Source organism: Myotis yumanensis, unplaced genomic scaffold (genome assembly GCF_028538775.1).
Source record: "Myotis yumanensis isolate MYYU_CA2020_CCGP unplaced genomic scaffold, mMyoYum1.0.hap1 SCAF_2, whole genome shotgun sequence".
Lineage (NCBI taxonomy): Eukaryota > Metazoa > Chordata > Mammalia > Chiroptera > Vespertilionidae > Myotis > Myotis yumanensis.
The window spans coordinates 186,708,572-186,729,233 of NW_027223753.1; the positions used below are offsets into that span (position 1 = coordinate 186,708,572).

Below are 20,662 nucleotides of genomic sequence, written 5' to 3' on the forward strand. Positions count from 1 at the left end.
GCTGCCAGGATATCGCAGATGAGTTTAGAGCACAGGAGATTGATGGACAGGCCCTTCTCTTGCTAAAAGAAGACCATCTTATGAGTGCAATGAATATCAAGCTTGGCCCCGCCCTAAAGATCTGTGCACGCATCAACTCTCTGAAGGAATCTTAACAAGATCATGAGGCTTTGCGATAACAGCAGTTTTATTCTTCTTAAACAAACTTGTAAGGTAAAGGCTCAGGTTGGCCTAGAATATTATCACGTATTGTGGTGGATAGCCAAGAACATTGGGATCTCCACATGAAAAGCTGACATTTCTTTTACAGATATAATAATTCATCATACATTTTCATAATTAGCCAACATTGGTGAAATTAATTTTACAGGTTACATACAACATTGAAAGACTTGTTATAGAGGGCCATGATATTTTTCAAAGAAACGTATTCTAGTACTTTTTAAAAAAGTAATGTTTATCATTAATATAAAGAATCCTTTTAAAACTAATTTAATGATTTACATTTCTCTTTTGATCCAGTTTTGTTACACATTTTTCTACCCTATAATTTTCCCATAAGTTGTCATTAGAGATAATTTAAGAATAATTTAGGAGTCCAGTGACTGGAATTGTATGCAGTGAGATATCATTGTGCATTTAAAAAAAATGTCTGTTAGAAAGTGGTTTTGTCTATAAAAAAGGATTGCATTCTAGCAAGAATAACACTGATCTGGGAGTCAGACAAGTTGGTTTCTATTCTAAACTTGACCAAGAATTTGGTGTAGCTGAGAACATTGTCCTCTTAGTTTTTGTACATGTAGACCAATGGTTCTCCTGGAGATGAGTTTTGCTGCCCTGGGGACATTTTGGTTGTCATAGCTGAGGGGGCTGAGGGAGGGATGCTCTCGGTACCTAACACATGGAGGACAGGGATTGTATATTTCCTACAATGCACAGGACAGCCCTCCACAACAGCTATGCAGTCCAAAATGTCAGTAGTACCAAGGTTGAGAAACTCTAATGTAGAAGTGATAAATGATTCTCTTTTTCACCCAGAGGGATACATTACACAATGGAAATATTTCAGGTAGCATCTGTTCTGCTGAAGTATTTTCCCCAGTGTATGCACACTGAGAAAAAGGGGAGCAATCCATTAAATTGGCCGATAAAATAAGGACTCGCATACAAATAATTCGACTCTTAAAAGATACTGATTCATATTAATTATCTTTTATCTCTGCTCCTCTGTGATAAAAGGCATAATCTGATTACACCTTGTGAACCATTGTACATATAACCTTCACCAACAAGGCAATGGTGTGTAGCAGATATACGTATTTGGTCTTTGGCATTTTTCTAATGTTGAACATGCTGGGTCTAGCTAGAAAGCATATTCCTTTTTCCTGACTAAACCCTTGCATGCTTTCTGCAAAGCACTTACCAAGTGATATCTCTTGAATGGTGAGGTCTAATTTTGTATGTACATGTTTTAGGAGGGAAATTTTTAAGTAAAACCTTACACCAAACAGTTAGTGATCTACTAGAATTGTGACACCAAAACAAAATTGTTTTGGGAGCCTTGAGAGCTTTATAATCCTGGACATCAAAAATTTGTTTATTTTTTTTAAATCTTATCTCTATCATACAATGAAAATGTTTTAATAATTGAAGGAACATACATAGATATTTGGCAAAAGTGGAAAGAGTCTATGGGTTTCAGTCATTATCACTGCTCTTTTCAAAAAGATTGTGTTGACCTAGTAGAAGACTAAAGATGTCATTAAAGACATCACAGATATTTATCTTTTGGCTTTGTGTACATTAGAGAATGTTGATTATTTTTATACAAAAATACAGCGGGTAATTTTTTTAATCTGTAGATGCCTCTTGTTTGAATGTATGCTTTGTGGGATTCTTTAGTGTAGTAACGTTTTAAAAAATGATGTTTACTGATAGTTGCGTGTAGGATTAGAATGTGTAATATAGTGTAAGGCTCATGTTCCAGACCTACAATAGCTTGTAGTCCATGTTACATATTTTTTTATATCACATTTTTTATTATTGGATTAAAGTTTCAAGGAAAGGTAGGTACTCTCTAGTCAACTTTCATTTATTAGCATTTAATCATTGTGACAGAGTTGTCATATGCTTGACTTTTCCCCTCGTGTTGCAATTTCAGAACTCAAATACAGGCTAAGCACTAGTGGAAGATGTTTCACTGTATTGGGGGGGTGGGGGCACAAAGAAAAATCTCCCCTGGAATTAAAACTTTAGCATAGAGAATCCACACACAATTAACATAAAATTATGTGAGGATAAATTCCCCTTGCAATAATGATTGCTTCCCAAACTATATATAACCTTTAAGGGGTTAGTTTTGAACTGTGTTAATAGGTTCACCTTTTATTTACACCCTCTTCTAATAGCAGTCATTATGTAGTACTTACTAAAAGCCCCTGTGCCTGGCACTATGTTAAGAAAGCTTACAAGAAGGATATCCATTTGAGAGTACCTTATAATCTTAAGTCTTATAATAATAATAATCTTAAGAATAGTATCAAAACATACCAGAAAATATACTTGCTTTTTTTTTTCAAGTGAGTAGTTTTATTTAGAAATGGCTCATTTGCTTTCAACTAGTCACTCTCACCTTTGAAGCAGTTATTTCTTTCAAGATGATTAAATCATGTTAATATCAGTTACATATAATGGATATAGACGATGACACTGGGTGTGCACCTCTATCCTGAGCTTTAAGCACAGTTTTAGTATGATATAGGTGGGAAGAGGGCTATTATTTTTATTTATATAATTGTTTTAGGATTTTGATTGAGGGGATGACAAGCAGAAAGAGAAGTTCTTCCTATTTTTGCTACTTAAGTTTGTATTTTCTGACTTGTTTAAACTTACACACTCTTTTTCCATTGGGGGGGGGCGTGCACCTACAAGTTTAAAATTTTATTTGCTTTAAGCCATGTGTTCCTAAGAAAGTAAACAAGCTAAGAGAGCTGGCTTATAAAAATTATTTTTTACATGATGTGGATTTTCATCAAGTCTTGTGCAGGGATGTGTCTGACACAGCTATGCACTTTGATGAAATCAGTATAATATGAGACAGACTGTCACTTTTTAAGTGGCATTTAACTGTTTCCAGGATGGTACTTTTAATTTGCTGTGGCATCATCTAAACACTTTTAAGGGCTGACCTAGAAGTAGAGAAGGTGGAATGGGAGGGAAAAAATGTTAGTGAAGAAACTTGAGAATGCGAGAGAGGCAAGAGGCCTGCCACTTGTTAGTTTATCTCACTTCAACACTGAACAAATTTCTGCACTTTTGAAGCTAATATTTATGTTTTACCTAGTTTTAAATAGAAATTATTTTAAGTAGCCCTCTTAGAACTGTATGTAATATGTATTGTTATGCCCATGCCTTTGAATAATTTTTTACAGTTAATCTTCATCTAGCCAGTGTGAAATTAGTCAGACATTTATTCAGATACCAGTATTAGATTGAAATCTGTCATAGTGCCCCATATCACTGACGTGTCCAATTAAATGTTTTAAGCCCTATTATTTGTATTTGCAGGGTGTTGGTACACTATGGCACAAGTGTCGTAAGGAGGCAATATATAGATTGTATATATAGTCTTAGGTTGTCAGAAATTCAAAGATTAGTTGTTTTAATGATCAGAATTGAGTATTCACTTTCAGATGCCACAGCTGAATCAAAGAAAAGCATTTTTAAGGTTGTATCTTATTTGCTAGGTTGTCTCAGTGTAAGAATTGGATGACTAAGAGCTGTTTCTCTTTATCAGTGTGATTTTAATTAACACAAGCCTACCTCTGTTTTTTGATGCACAGTAGTGTGGATCATGAAGTAAATAGTTTCACATTATTCACTATCGGTATTTTATGAATCTATTTAGAACATTTGATTTCATTTTAAAGATTATGATTCAATTTAGATAAGCACAAATACAGTATTAGGGAAAGTAAATATGCAGTTTTGGCAAAATTTAATTTCAACCTATTAAGAGCTGCATATCTTTAAAAGAATTCTTTGGAAAGATATTCCTCTTTTGTTTTAAGTTCAGAAAACGTATCTCTATATGATTTCCTTTATAGCAGCAATACAAGCCATTACATCAGTAAAGAGTTAAAAATTATATTATCTTTGGAAAAAGTTTCCTAAATTTTTAAGAATTCTAAAGTTTTACATATAATTTTTTAGAGCTTATTTAATCTAGCTTAAAATAATACTATGAGAAAGCTTTTTTCTTGAAAGTTGTAAAGTACTAATATGATGGTAATTATTGCCATCATATTACAGAGCAAAACATTTGGCTTTCTCTGAACTGTCACTTTAGTACACACATATTAAAAGGAAGTGGCCTCCCTCCTTTTCAGATCTGAAGCCCACCTTCTCTAATGAAAATTGTCCCATTCTACTCTTAACACGTGAACCTTTTAAATGCGATGTTTACGGAAACTTTTGGGAAATGTTTCCCATGAATGTTTCATGTTTTCCCTTTTTATAGCTTATGAACATTTTATTTAAAGATGACTGTTTTAATCTCAGATATTAGGAGGTACACTAGAAAAGTATTTTTTTCTACTGTCTTTGAAAAGTACAACTGCTCTCAGTGATACTGGTGGCATAAATATGAATCCATAGAGAGAAAACCTGTGCAAAGGTTTTTAAATGTATTGTCTAAAAGGAAGTATAGAATGATTCTTAATTTGGAAAAAATAAATATGAATTTAAAACACTGTTATGTTAACATGGCATGGTTTTAAATTTAACTCCAGTAATCTTCTTAAGGATTGATAGTAGCCATCATTATTGGCTTAAAAAGTATACAGTGTTAAATCCATGTTTTTTGGAGCTTTCATTGATAGAGGTGAAAAAGTTCGTGCTTGTGAGGGTGGTGGAGCTGGTGGTGAAGTAAATATCAACCTACTTTAGAAAGAAGGAACTTTTCAGTCGTGCCTCAAGCCAACCAAAAGTATCCATTGCTTACAATCTTTGTTTAGAATGGTTGAAAAGTCCTAATTCTTTTTGTTTTAGGTAGTACTAAGTACTCTAATAGTTAATAGATCTGCATAATCATTAAATTACTATGATGAATGACTGGGGTTTCACATCCAGTTGAAACAGCTGTGTGTGGTGACCCCCTCGGCAGTTACTTACCTTTAAACCTGTTTCCTCTTCTATGTATACCGTGTGGAGCCTATACTAAACATGTTGATTTTGATTTAAATCATCTCTTAGGTTCCTCCCAGCTCTAAAACTATGATTCTGGGCCACATAATGGGGTGTTGCTTCTACTTAATTCTCTTTCCCTTTTCAACAGTTCCTTTCATACTTCAGAGCAATTGCTAAAAGATAATTATTTATTAAGCATTATTCCCTGGGTCACCTAGTCTTGGTTGTCCTAGGGAACAAGGCAGAAAATTTAAACAGACAAGCAAATGAGGACATTTTTCTAAATGCTTCTTGCTAGCTAACCATGGAATATATGAACACACTAGAGGCCCACTGCATGACATTCATGCACTCTGGGGGGTCCCTCAGCCTGGCCTGTGCCCTCTCGCAGTCTAGGAGCCCTCGGGGGATGTCCGACTGCCATGGAAACAAGAGAGGCTCCGGCCACCACCACTGTGCTCGCCAGCTGTGAGCCCGGCTTCTGGCTGAGTGACGCTCCCCCTGTGGGAGCGCACTGATCATCAGGGGGCAGCTCCTGTGTTGAGCATCTGCCTTCTGGTGGTCAGTGTGCATCATAGCAACCAGTCGTTCTGCCGTTTGGTCGATTTGCATAATAGCCTTTTATTATATATGATGAAAAATGATAATGGACATTATCATTCAGGCATTTATCCATTCATTTAGCAAACTGTTTGAACACTTACTATGTGCAGCATGTGGTATACATGATGTAAGGAACTAGTCATAAGTAAACAAAATCTTCCCAAACAAAATTTTGATTGCAGTTTAAACATGGACATAATTATTATTACTTTAATGTACTGAATATAAAGTTGGAACTGAGGGAATTTTTTTAAGCATTGGGGTAAGGATTAGGCTAGATGACAGATAAGGAGTCTGAGTAAATCACATCAAATCCTGTAACATTTTACCTACTAAACATCAATCAGTCATAAACCTGATTAGGTTATGAAATTAAGTGTCCTAACAGTAAGGATTTATATTTTGTGACAGCCCATATTTCTAAGAATTGTTTTGACACTTGAATCTATTCCAGAGGTGTTGCTATGCAGGGAGTGTGACAGAACAATACAAAGAAGCTGGTGCTGACTTACTATACATTTTTAACCACAAAAGCTTTACACCCAGTATTGACAGTGAAGCATATCTAAAACTGGGAAATCTCAAAGGAATTTGCTGAACAGGTTTGTTTTGTAATTTTGTTTTGTTTTTAAAGCAAGGAAGACTACATAAAATGAATTTTATTACAAATATCTACTTTTTAGAAAGAACACATTACAAAATAAAAGGGTTTTACTTTAAAATACTGAACTAGTAAACATAAGAGTTCTATGTTTAAATTGACAAGTATATGGGGAGTAAGTATTGAATGGGATCGTTATTAACTGGGTAGAGATTCCTTACCACTTGAGGATTCTGTGACTTACACTGTAATTCCTATTGACAGAGCTTTACATATTAACATTGCTTGATACTAACATTCTCTATAAAGATGAAAAAATGGAAGTATCTCATTTTTATTGATTTCAGAGAGGAAGGGAGAGGGAGAGGTAGAAACATCAATGATGAGAGAGAATCATTGATCGGCTGCCTCCTGCATGCCCCACACTGGGGATTGAGCCCCAACCCAGACATGTGCCCTGACTGGGAATGGAACTGTGACCTCCTGGCTATATTACAGGTTGATGCTCAACCACTTAGCCACACCAGGTGGGTAGTCACAACTTCTTAAAGCAGGAAAATGTCCTAATACATGTTGGATTGGAATCTTTAACAAATTGTTTTAAAAATGAACACTGACATTCCACGTAAAACAAATTTTTTCCCCACGGCATTGTTTAAAATTTAACATGTTTTGACATACCCAATTTTAAAAATATTTACCCATATTTTATGATGTTAGTATATATATTGCATAAGTACCTTTTAATATGTATTCTTAAAATTTAAAAAGTCAGTGGAGCCCTGACTGGTGTTGCTAAGTGGTTAAAGCATCGGCTCCTGAACCGAAGGGTTGCATGTTCAGTTCCCAGTCAAGGGCATTCACCTGGGTTGTGGGTTCCCTCTCTGCCTCAGCCGGGTGCATACAGTAGGCAACCAGTCAGTGTTTCTCTCTTGCATTGATATTTCTCTCTCTCTCCCTTCCTCCCTTCCATGCTCTCTGAAAAGCAATGCGAAAAACATCCCCAGGTGAGGATTTAAAAAAATAAAGTCAACAAAGTGTACAAGGATGTTTAACTTCCGAGACATTTACCCAAGATTCCCAAGTCACCTTATTCAAAAACTTTTTGTTTTTTTCTGTAGGGAAAAAAAGTCAAAGTAGGTTCTAGAAACTATGCTTAGAGTCAGGAGTAAGCTTGTGCTGAGTTGTAGGCAGCAGTGTGCAGGATGGATGCCGACACAGATGGCAGGCATTTCAGGCCTCTACTGAATTAATGCTTTTTTCTTGCTGGTTAACCTTTTGTTGATTTAAACAAAGGCAAATTTTTGTGATACATTAGTTTTTAAAAAAATACTAATTTTTGACTCTTCAAGTACATGTTGACTTTTTCTATTTCTACGTTTGATTCCTCACAATGTTCTAAAATGGGACTTTCAAATGATTAAAACCGCAAAAGCTGATCCACCCAGGATGAACAAAGCATCACCAAGGGGAAAAAGCATTTTTTATCTTTATAGAAAACAAATGTTAAGATTATATATAGATGTATTCTTTACATTGGATATTGTATTAGAGTCCTCTTTACAGGAAATTAGTTTTAGCACTCTTAGCATTAGTGTTCCTAGATTGGTGTCTGTAGCTAGTTTTCAAATGTATAACCTGAAAATGAAGTTAATTTTGCATTATAAGGGCACACCACGATCTATGTAAAAAGTCTGTCCATTTGGTATATTTTTTTTTAAAAAGAGAAGGCACTTTCATATTAACAAGTAGCATGTGTATTAATTTTAGATTTTCATATCTGTTGTGTCTGTATTCAGTGAAGTGAAATTAAGCATTCAGATGCTTGTTGATGGCAACATTAACTGTTAAATTAAAGCACCTTATATTCTGCTGCTTAACCTGACTTGTAATTGCACCTTTGTTACCTGCACATTTCACGTAGAACATTGTTGTAACATTGCTTCATGTGGGTCTGGATGAAGGTTAAGTGGGCCTACAGAATCATTTATTTATATTGTTTATAATTCAATAATATATTGTAGACCAGCTGTTAAGTTCATTTCTTTACTAATAAAAGCCTCTTCCATTTGGCTGGTCTATTGCATAATTTCTTTTTTTCTTTAAGCTTATGAGGCATGGGGGCTTTCTAAGTGAACAACAACAAAAAGCTTACTAAGGGATTTGAAATAGATAGAAACTTTCCTGATTTAAAATCTGCAGGGTTTTATTAAGTACAATTTATTTAAATATCGTAGTGCCATGTTATGGCCAATTAGAAAGCAATACATTCAGAGGAAACGTAACAGAGAAGTGAGAGGGCCAGGTTTAGACATGGACAGGTTGGACACTTCTATGTAGTTCAACTGAATTCACAAAGTGACTTCAGATTATTTGTCATTCAGATTCCTTTATTCCTGTAGTTCTCAGCTGGGGCGATTTTGCCCCCATGGGAGGCTTGGCATTGTCTGGAGACATTTTGATTGTCAAGACTGGGGAAGAGGGTACTACTGGTATCAAGTGGGTAGAGGGTAGGGATGCTACTAAATATTTCAATGCACAGGCATTCTCCCCAAACAAAGAATTACCTAACCCAAAATATCAATAGTGCTGAGGACAGGAAACCCTGCTTTACTTTTACAATGTAGTTATGATTTGATATTGCAAGTGACATTTAAGTTATAACTGAAAAGGAATCTGGCATGGAGAGAGCCTAGTCACTACCAGTTCTGTAAGGTAAGCAACCAAAACTTAGCTTGCAGAAATATTTACATTAAGAACAAATATATATTTTTAAAATTAGCTACTCTTCCCCTATGTTAAAGAATATTTATACCGAATCATTTTAAGAAAACCATCTTGATTTTATTGCTGTGAATTAAATAAAAATGTTTATTTAAGTTTATAGAAAAGTTGGCAGCGCATCTCAGATTTACATAACAGTTTGCATCCAGTAGTTTTTTTGGATAACAGAAACATCAGTATGGCCAAATGTTAACTCATTTCACTTCTATGTTAATATTTGTAACATGAAATTTTCCTGAACAGGTATAAAATTTTTTCTTGGAATTATTTTGTTTAAAAACGAACAAAGAGACAAATAATATCGTAGCCCCAAAATACACATTGAGGTGGTTGAGGGAGGCTTCAGTTCAGTTCAGTCTTTGTATGCCCTGAGTTATTCTTTGTCCTTTGAAAATACCACAGTTTGTAAGTTTTAACATGGCAACATGTTAACAAATTATAATTGATGTAGGCTTTTCAATTTGCTCAGGATCATGAATTCCAAGTGCAATGAAGCAGCTTTTCCAGTTGACAAATGGATCCACAGGTAATGCAATGTCTCTTAAATTAAACTTGTGACATTTACACCAGTAAACCGTAGCAATGAGAAAACTATTGACAAAGTACAACCATGGAATGTTCATCTCAATATATGCTGGAATCTGTACTTTAAATAAAAGGATAATTATTTGAAGTAGTACAAATGGTAACCAGGTACCGAGAAAACAGACAATGAACTTGGGCAAGAGAGTTTTTTTAGAGTTCACAGTACAACTAGAATGGGATGAAAAGGGGAAATATAGGACAGTCTCATTCATGTAGGAAGTTATCCTAATAGCCTGTACCAAGGTAATAACTTCTGACCAAGAAGTGATGAAAGCCATAAATAAAATTATCACCATGAAAAATGAGAGCCAGTAACTTTGAATGCTGATGTAGAAAGGACATTGATAAGGATAAACATTCTGTGCCTTCAGGTTTTGGTAGATATCTGGATCTCCCAATACATAAGCAAATACTGAAATCCAAATCAAAATTACTGTAAAGAAATAAAATAATTTCTGACATTTAAATGGAAGGGTGGTTTTAGAAAAATTCAGATAATAATCTATCCATGCTATTAGGAAAACTGGATAATGCAAAAAGCCGTAAGTAAAAGATATAATTTGAGTAAACAAGCAGATGTGGTATTTAGTAAACCTAATGTCTAAAAGTACAAAATCCCTGAAATAGGATATAATGGAAATGTTTACCAAAAGTAAAAGGTCCAGGAGTGCTAGTGAAATGCAAAAATATTCCATAAAATTTTGACAGGTGTCTTTTCTTCTCATTCCCAGTGTGAGGATATTTAATAATATTTTCCCAAGTACAATCAAGATTAGCAGACAGTTACCATCCAGGGGCTGACTTGTCTGATGTAACTGGTACTGAGAAGAGCAGTTCTCTGAAGCAAGCACAGTCATATTTTTAGTTAAACTTCAGAAGGCCTGCTGAAAGATAGACGATAAGATACTGCTTTGCTTTATTTTCCATCCCTGCAAAGAAAAGTGAAAAAGTCTTGATGTTATCTTGATTCTATCTCTATTTTAAGACTTTATAAAACAAGTACTAGGATTCCCCAAATATAATTTAATCCAGTCATTTCCACAAATAATTATATGTATAAATAGGAATTTATGTTTCTCATAAAACTTATAGATGAAGGATTAATATGCATACTTTGGTCATTTTTTGAGACCCAGGTCGTTCAGAACTCTCAGATCTATAACCAAAATGTTACATATAAATTACTAAAACTTCCATATAAGTACACGTTTTAATAATGTATAAAAAGATAAAATACTTTGTCCTACTGGAGTGAAAACACAGGCTTAAAATAGCAGCCTGCAGGTGGCATTCAGACAATCACTGATAGTTGTTAACCGAGTCTCACTCTGACTCAAGATGTTACCTCACCTGTCCCCCCTTTTGTCTCTTCGTCAGTGAAGTAGAGGTAATGTTTAAGGGGCCCTCTAGTCCAGCAGTTTTCAAACTGTTTTAACTGCAGGATCAACATTCACATTAAGTATCTGAAGTTCAGATATGGAACAGACTATTCAGCTGAAAATATTAGGAACCTTGGCAAAGGAAAGAAAGATTTATCTTCTGGGCATGATGTTTCAGGTGTGGCACCTGGAGAGATGAGAGAATACAGGGAAGGAACAGGGACCGAGTATGGATACCTGAGAACATTAGGAAGTGCTAGGTAAAGGCAAAGGAACAGGAGTTGAAGCTTAAGTGATAAATGCACTTGGAGGCAGCAAAAAAGATAACATGGTGAAAGAGAAAGGTCAGAAAGGAAGAAATCAGGAAAGGATGGAAGAGAAGGAAGGAAATTAGAGAAATTTATCCTGAAAATATGACCCAAAGATGTTTCTGCAAGACTGTTCAACCAAGTATTTCTGAGTAGCAAAATAAAACCAAACCCAAATAGTAACAGGTCCATCACAAATGTCAACAACTGGAGAGGGTTAAAATGATACAGTCCTTCCCTACAATGTACTATCCTGCAGCCATTAAAAATGTCAGCAGGAAGATTGTTTTCACTCCACCTTTCTATACTTGTTCAATGTTTAGCCTTATGAATATGTTACATGTTTAAAAATAATATAAATTTCCATAATATGTTTAAATGAATTGCAGGTTACAAAAGTATGTCATTACTTGTTAAGACATACATGCATAGAAAAACTTAGAAGGTACACATTGACTTAATACTATGTAGTATTATAGGTCTTTCTGAATTTCTCAAACTTTAAGGAAAAAATAAGTTGGGGAGTGTCAAGACTAAAAAGTAAAAAAGTGAATTTGCTGAAAAGCAGATACCTGATTAAATAATTTCAAAGGAGTAATGAGGGTAATGTCTGAGGAGAAAAAATTCAGTGGGAGAAAGCTATTAGTTCTATTAACTTGACAGAGTCCTAACTGAGAAGAGAGGCCCTGACATTTGAGTTCTGTGTTCATCTTATCACAGGCCAATTTTAGCAAGAATCCTGCTAAGTCGGGTTAGTCAGCATGTCTCATCCTCAATATCTGATCTCCCTCTCACCATGCCCCAGGTGATGTCCAATCACCCTGACTACCTTCAGCAAGAATCCTGTTAGGGTTTAGCCAGAATCCCCTGGCCCCTGATGTTTCCTTAGTAATAGTTCATCTACTGACCCCACACCTTGCTTCTTGGCTATGAATTCCCACTTGTATTGGAGTGAAGCCCAGTCTCTTCCTGTCATTGCAGAACCTCATCATAGTGGCCCCTATACCTATTGCAGTAGTTCTGAATAAGGTCTGCCTTACCATTCTTCAACAAAGGTCATGAACAATTTTTTCTTTAACACTCCGGTGTGGGGTGAATTTCCCGCCAAAATATAAGCTGGCGCGGGCAATTATTTAGGTTTCCCGCGCAAAATCAGGGATTTTTATGATACCTATTACCCCAATGGGTATGAAACGGTTCGCATACGCAGGTAGGTATCTTTGTGAACGGCAAACAAACAAATATTTGGTAATACGCAGTTACAATCGGCCCGAGTTTACACGTTTCCCGCACTCCACCGCAAATCTATGAACCGAGTTAAGACGGCTCCCGCGGAGTACGCACGCGAGCCGACTTAACTCGTTTCCCCCACTCCAAGTGTTAACATACTCATGGCCATAAATACACCAGTGTCATAAACTCACATATCTATCTATACACACACATGTGCATATATAAAAACAGTTTAAAAAATCATTCAATACCCATATTAATAACTATAGGTTTAAAAGAATCAATGAAACAAGTTCTCTTGTACATTGAAGTTTTTTTCTATATTCAAATATATCGTGTAATTTAACTTGACCCTCTCCCGGAAAAGCTCCATTCCAGATTTGATATATGGTAAATAATGGCACGGAATCATGGTTAACCACCTTGACAAATGCCACTGGCTTTGTAAGTGGTGGTGCTTGGATAAGGAAGCATAGTTGGAATGATAAGACCACTTGAAGCCCTCCAGTGTCAAGAAGAAAAACAAGCTGTTTTAAATAGCAAATGTTGGTTTGGAATGGAGGAGAGGAAGGAAAACAGTGTGGGTTCATATTTATGAAGATCCCCCCCCCCTTTTTTAAAGGTATCTGAACTATAAAATTTAAAAAGAATTATCTGTATAAAATTATTTTATCCTTAATAACTGCAATGCAAATTAAATAAGCAAAGCTAAGGAATCCATGTTTAAATAGGCAACATCCAAGGGGTTTTTCCCAAGTTTCCATTGCATTACTAACTCTCACCGTGGGGCCCAGGGGAAGGCAGAAAAGCAGGCTACTCCCTGGAGGAGCATCTGGGGGGCTATGGAAGGTCAGCAAAGGGCAGGAAGTGGAGGAGGAGGATCAGTTCCAGTCACCAAGGCAGTTCCCAGAAGCTCCTTAGAAGAGGACTGGAAGAAAGAAGACAAAACAAATCTGAGATGGAATATGTAAGAGAACCGTAAAGCTGGAAGGAACTTTAGAGATGAGGGAAGATATGCAACTTGAGGCAATATAAAGCAATCGAGAAGTTTGAGCTGTTTTAAAATGGTTCCCGAATATCATAATTATGGGAACTAAAACTTTCTGAGGTGATACCAACTTATACTCCATGTCCTCGATAAACCACTAAAATTATTCAATATTCCAACATTTTGTTCTTTAAACAACCCCCCCAGGACAAGACAAAAATCCTTTGTTAGGCTACCTGTCCCAAATTTTCCCTTGAAAAATGTTCACATTAACTCCAAGGATTCAGTGATTTATAAGATACGGTTTTCTTGAAAAAAAAAAATGTTTTAACTACTTATGAATCAACTCAAATTGCTTCATATACCACTTAAAAAGTTAACATGGAAGTCCTTTTCAAGACATCTTTGGGTTTGCATTGTGATCTGACCGATTCAGAGGTATTAGCAGGCCTGAAGGAAACAAACCATGATTTCTTTTCTGCTTTTCTAGTTATTACCAACCCAAATCTTAACAACACACCATACTTACTCTGCTTTCTCCAGCAGGTCGTTCTCAGCTGATGATCTTCCTATTTTATTTCAGTTTAGTGCCTTCAATTAACTTATTTTTGGTTTCTGGCATACCAAAATGTCACATGAATAAGCTCTGTATGGAAGACCAAAAAAAACCCATCAATAGCTACCTTAGTAACTGGAGTTCAATATAACTGGCTCCAGATCTCTGCTTAGAAAAACTATAACTTGCACCCTAGCCGGTCTGGCTCAGTGAATAAAGTGTCGGCCTGGGTTCGATTCTGGTCAAGGGCACATGCCCAGGTTGTGTGCCTCAATCCCCAGTAGGGGGCGTGCAGGCAGCTGGTCAATGATTCTCATCATTGATGTTTCCATCTCTCCCTCTTCCTCTCTGACATCAATAAAAATATATTTTTTTAAAAAAGAAAACGATAACTTTCTGTGGGATTAGAACCAGTAACTAATTGCTTATCTTTTTTCCAGCAAAAGGAAGAAAGGGAATACTTAGGTTGGAAGTCCACCAAAGACCGGAGATGTGGGTGCATATAACATGGCATCTATTTACAGAAATCTTGCTTACATTGTGGTTTTCACCTACAGGCTTCGGAGTCTGACCTCACAGTTCTCATAGTGTGATTACAGGACCTTTTGACACTTGTTGCATGGTAACATAAATAACATTTCTTAAAATGAAAATTTGCTGTTTTCCCAAACCAAAAAACTGAGTAAAGTGGCATTGTTTCACATCTCACAAATTGCTTGTGTCTGGCTCAATAGCAGACAGCTGAATCCTCACCTATATTAAATCAGGTGCAATATCACATTTCCTGTAGCTTTTGGAAAGTCCTCTGAACATTCGAGTTTGAGAGAAAAAAAAATAACTTTTTAAAAATAGGTAACAAATTAAACTTAATACAGTAACTTCATAGTATTATAATCAGATAGTTGTGCTATGCAACCTCCGAAAAGTTTAACAAAAAAACCATGTGCATGAAACAGTAGGATGGGCAGATGAACAGTTAACATTCTGGTCAACAACTGTACAGAAAATAAAACTAGAACAGTAGCTGGATTTGCTGATCCTGAATGGAGAAAGCCTGTGGGAGAAATAATGTATTAAGTTTTGTCCAGGGGTTTTACATACCTTTCATCTTAATCCTTACGGCCATCATGAAAGGTAGGTATTATTTTTCCCCAGGAGGAAAAGGGCTTGGTGTTAACTAGCACATTTCCTGGGGTTGCATGACTGATAAGTGCTGGAGCTGAAGTGCAGTCTCAGGTCTGATTTCAAAATTCGTGATCTTCAGTAAGCCTCAATTATGGCTCCACTCAGGGCGAAATGGAGAAAGGGACCCAAGCACGGATGTGTAAGAGCTTTCCCAAAACGGTAATATCCAACTGAGAGTGACTATGTTGGTTCCTGGTACTCCAGGCCACAGCTAACTGACCTATTTGGATAATGTAGTTGTATTCCTCCAAAAGGTAAATATAACTTTTTAAAAAATGTGGTCTTTGCTTGATATGTCAAAATTCAGTGAAAAAAAAATAAAATGGTGTTCAACTGCCTGACAACTTTTAAAGAAATAGATGTTTTTCATTCATTTACATAGTACAGATTCAATATAGAAAATTAAGAAAATATAAGAAAAGTTTTAAGTTTTTAAAAAAAATAGGTAATATTAATTTACATAGTCTAAAACTCAAGTTACAGAAAGTATATACAGTAAAAATAACTCATCCTACCCACTCTTCAACACCCCTCAGCCCCACTCACCACTATCTAGTCCCTCCGTAGGTAAAACCACTGTTACCAGTTACTTGTGTAGTTTTCAGAGATTCTAAAGCAAGCTTTTAAAAAGAAAATCACCATTACCAGTTAAAGCAACTAGCGAGGGATTCTTGATTTGCCCGTTCCTAGGTCTCATATACATATTGATAGCATGAGATAAGGTAGAACACAACAAAATGTGAACCAGTGATCTGTCAGACCATAGGAGTAATTTCCACCCATCCAAACAAGGCTGGCCATCAGGAAGGTCATTGGGACCCGCCAGAAAGACGGGAACTAGGGATTATCTCAGAGTTAGAAGATAGGTGTTCCCACCCCACCCCACCCCCAGGGTATAGCATTACAGTGCTCACCCATACCTGCTGCTTCTCAGCTTCTAAGCCCACAGGAAGATTTTAGTTCCTTAACCCTTATAATTAGGTGGGGCCATGTGGCTATTTCTGGCCAATGGGCTATGAGGCCAAAGCATTTACTTTCAGAAGAGAGCCCCCTCAGTGTTCTCTTCCCAGCCCAGGGAATAAAGAGGCCGTGTGTTCCAGATAGTACAGCTCAAGATGGCAGAGCCTCTGTCAACCTGGGTCCTTGAGTGACTGTGGAGCAAAGCCTCAGATGTGTAGTGTAAGAAATACAAGTTTGTTGTATTAAGCTGCAGGAATTTTGTGATTATTTTTTATGTCCTATCCTGACTAATACAATTCCTTATAATTCTCTGTACCCTTTGAAAATTTTTAATAGCTAGCATATAGTACTTATCAGAATCTAAAAAAGCTATAATAGAGCACTGGCTGGGTAGCTCAGTTGGTTAGAGCATCATTCCCAAGGTTTTGGGTTCAATTACCAGTCAAAGCACATATAAGAATCAACCAGTTAATGTTATGCCCTATGCCCAGATTTCAGGATCCCCAAGAAACCACACCAGGGAGCCAGCCATGTCCGATGCAAAAGCATAAGAGTCTGTATTCGAGCTAGCTCGGCTCCCCCACCTTGCCGACACAGCAGCAGGAAATATAGAGAGAGAGAACTCTGTGTGGAGAGGGGTTTTATAGGGGGTTGGAGTAAGGGGAGGAGAAAGGTCTGTGGGCCTTGCCAATTGGCCAGGCGCAAGTCGGTGTCTTGTTCCTGGGTGTGGCTAGCAGAGGCTTAGACTTCCGGGAAGAAGCTCCTTGCCAAGCACATGGCCAAGGTAAGATGGAGGGCATAGCACTTACCCTGGGGCAAGATGGAGGGCCTAGCCCTCGCCCTTTCAGTTAATGCATACTTAAGTGGAACAACAAATCAATGTTTCCTTCTCAAATCAATAATAAAAATTTTTTTTTCTATTTTTAAAAAGCTATAGTAGAAAAATAAACTTTGAAAAGCAACAATGCAAGTATTAGGAAATTGGTAAAATCAAAATTCAATTTTAATTTCCAGTACATCTTTTGCACTGTTTTGTTCTGATATTCTTATTTGCCTATAATGGAAAAGAAGAGTGAATTAAACCCAAAGTAACAGACGGATATAATATAGAGCAGAAAACAATGAAATTTTTAAAACAGAAAAATCAATGAGCCAAAAGCTGGTTCTTTAAAACAAAAAAAACAATAAAATTGATAAACCTCCAGTCGAACTAAGAAAGAACTTACTAAAATTAAGAAAGATAGGACTTGCCGAAACCGGTTTGGCTCAGTGGATAGAGCGTCGGCCTGTGGACCGAAAGGTCCCAGGTTCGATTCCGGTCGGGGGCATGTACCTGGGTTGTGGGCACATCTCCAGTGGGAGATGTGCAGGAGGCGGCTGGTCGATGTTTCTCTCTCATCGATGTTTCTAACTCTCTATCTCTCTCCCTCTCTGTAAAAAATCAATAAAATATATTTTAAAAAAAATAGGAATATACCTAAATAAGTCAATAAGTATGGGAAAAGGGTTCATAAGGAAAATAAAGAGTTATAAGAATGGTAGTTGTTCAAAAGTAGAATGTGTAGTAGTTTGGAAGCTAGTGTTTGCAACAGCACCAGAAAAGTCCAAAGACATATGCTTAACAAACATGCTCATAAAAGAGGTTTAACCTTCAAAGGACATTTGAACTAGAGATGCTTCCTAGTTCTCAATGATTATCATCAACTTTAGTCTTGCACTTAAGTCAAGGAAGGGGTGTAGCATACAGTGACTTAGAAAGTATCAATCAGAAATTGGCTCACTAGTTCCTGGGACCTCACTCGCAGTCCCAACCCACTGAACACCGCTCCTGGAATGACTCAGTAACCGGAGATGACAACACTGCTCAAGTTCATTTGTTTGTAGTTTCCAAAACTACAAAGCTCTGTTCGTCATTTCTGAGAAAGTTATATATTGGAAAATATATATGTCTCCTCAGATCTATTTCCTTAAAGCGTATGATAGAAGTTTCAAAGATTATGTTTTGGGGACAGGTAGGCAGGCCACTTAATAAGTCAAACAATTCTACTTAAATACATGCGGTGCTTTTTTGTTTATAAAATGTTTCATGGTTAAGTATTAGCACTGAGGAATAAAGGTCTTTTCCCGAATTGGAGGTGAGGAGAAAGTGCTAGTAGATGAAAAAGAGACATAGTCATATGAACAAAATGAAGGAAAACAAACCATAGGTCATCTTGAGAGCTGCAGAAAAAGCTTTTGACAAAATTCAACACCCAATCATGATACAAACTCCCCAGCAAAGTAGAAATTGAAGGAAATTACCTCAACCTGATAAAGGACCTCTGAAAAATCTCCAGCTAGTATCATACTTAATTATGAAACACTGACAACTTTCACACAAAAACTGGGAACAAGACAAGGATATCTGCTCTAATCACTTCTATTCAACATTGTAGGATGTCACAGCCAGTTCAGAAAGGTAAGAGAAAAGGGCACAGAGATTAGGAAGGATAAAGTAAAACTATTTATAGATGGTGTTTATACATACAGAAAATTCTAAGGCACCTACCAAAAACTTACTGGAATTAATAATGTAATAAGGTTGTAGGTCAATTTTTAAAATGCCTATATACATACATAAACAAAACTTGGAAATGTAAAAAGTACCATTTACAATAGACTCAAAAATATAAAATACATAGGAATAAGTCTTTTAAAATATGTATAAAACTTTCATGCCAAAAGCTACAAAACACTGCTGAGAAAAACTAAAGAAGATTAATACTGTTAAGATGTCAATACTCCCGGGATTGATAGATTCAGTGTAGCCCTGGTCAAAATCCAACCTGGCTTATTTGTAAAAATTAACAAACCAATTCTAAAATGTATATGGAAATGCAAAGAGCAAGGACAGTAAAAAAATTCTGAAAGAGAACAAAGTTGGAGGACCTATATTACCCGATTTTGATACTGTTTTACAGAACCCAAGACAGCGTGGTACTGGCTTAAGAACAAACAGAACCAAGTAGATCATTCTAATAGTCCACTTGATCCAAAAGAAAGCACCAGTGCAATTCAGGGGAGAAAGCCTTTTAATAGATGGTGCTGGGCGAACTGGATAGCTATATGAAAAAGAAGAACCTCAACCCCACCTCACACCATACACACAAATTCATTCAGGGCGGATCACAGGCCTAAATGTAAAAGTTAAGACTAAACAGCACTCCTGGAATGACTCAACAACCAGGGATGATGACACTGCTCAAGTTTAGTTGTTTGTAAAGCTTCTAAAAGGAAAACAAAGAACATCTTTGTAAACCTGGGGTAGGTAAAGAATTCTTAAACAGCCGAAACTGGTTTGGCTCAGTGGATAGAGCGTCGGCCTGCGGACTGAAGGGTCCCAGGTTCGATTCCGGTCAAGGGCATGTACCTGGGTTGCGGGCACATCCCCAGTGGGGAGTGTGCAGGAGGCAGCTGATCGATGTTTCTCTCTCATCGATGTTTCTAACTCTCTATCTCTCTCCCTTCCTCTCTGTAAAAAATCAATAAAATATATTAAAAAAAAAAAAAAAAGAATTCTTAAACAAAACACAAAAGCACTAACCATAAAAGAAAAAAAGATAAAGTGGCCTTCTTAAACTCTTCTGCTCATGAGAAAATGAAAGGCAAGAAACACACTGGGAGAAAATATTTACAGTACATATACTGAACAAAGGATTTATGCTCATACTACTAGACCACATATATATAAGTATTGCCTACAAATCAATAGTAAAAGGACAATTCAAAACAAAAATGGGCAAAATATTTGAAAAGACACTTGTAAAAGAGATCATACAAATGGTCACTAGCACACAAAAAGCTTAACATCATCAGTCATCAGGAAAAAGCTAATCAAAAGACCAATACCAAGATTTAAAAAAGATATAAGAATGTAAAATAGTACAATCTTTGGAAAACAGTTTGACACAAACATACACCTATCCTATGATCCAGTAATTCCACTCCTAGGCATTTTACCCAGGAGAAATTAAAATACATGTCTGCAAGAAAACTTGTATGACAATACCAAAATGCTGGCAAGGATGTGGAACAACAGAAACTCTAACTGCTAGTAGGAATATAAAATGGTATAGCCACTTTGGGAGACAGTATGGCAGTTTCTTATAAAATTAAACATATTATCATACAATCCAGTAATCACACTTCCTTGGTAGCAATGAAAACCATGTCCACACAGATATCTGTACACAAATGTTTATAGCAGCATTATTCATAATTGCAAAAGCTGGAACCAACCAAATATCCTTCAGG

At 36.5% G+C, this 20,662-nt stretch overlaps 2 protein-coding genes across 13 annotated transcripts in view; one reads left to right on the forward strand and one right to left on the reverse strand.

Moving 5' to 3' along the window:
* PHC3 (polyhomeotic homolog 3) overlaps positions 1-20,662 on the forward strand; it is an 85,327-nt gene that overhangs the window by 61,749 nt on the left and 2,916 nt on the right. For 5 of the 6 annotated variants that reach the window (XM_070406815.1, XM_070406818.1, XM_070406819.1 and 2 more), the window contains one exon: positions 1-9,962. In XM_070406815.1, the coding sequence (XP_070262916.1) occupies positions 1-155 (155 nt within the window). In that variant the 3' untranslated portion in view covers positions 156-9,962. Of the gene's footprint in view, positions 9,963-20,662 lie in introns of those variants that run through there. The other variant, XR_011470332.1, reaches the window with a different exon arrangement.
* GPR160 (G protein-coupled receptor 160) overlaps positions 9,245-20,662 on the reverse strand; it is a 26,620-nt gene continuing 15,202 nt past the window's right edge. For 4 of the 7 annotated variants that reach the window (XM_070406826.1, XM_070406822.1, XM_070406824.1 and 1 more), the window contains exons 2-4: positions 14,198-14,314; positions 13,463-13,608; positions 9,245-10,689 (exon numbers count right to left, since the gene is read on the reverse strand). In XM_070406826.1, the coding sequence (XP_070262927.1) occupies positions 9,604-10,617 (1,014 nt within the window). In that variant the 5' untranslated portion in view covers positions 10,618-10,689; positions 13,463-13,608; positions 14,198-14,314 and the 3' untranslated portion in view covers positions 9,245-9,603. Of the gene's footprint in view, positions 10,690-13,462; positions 13,609-14,197; positions 16,281-20,662 lie in introns of those variants that run through there. The other 3 variants (XM_070406825.1, XM_070406823.1, XM_070406828.1) reach the window with 3 other exon arrangements.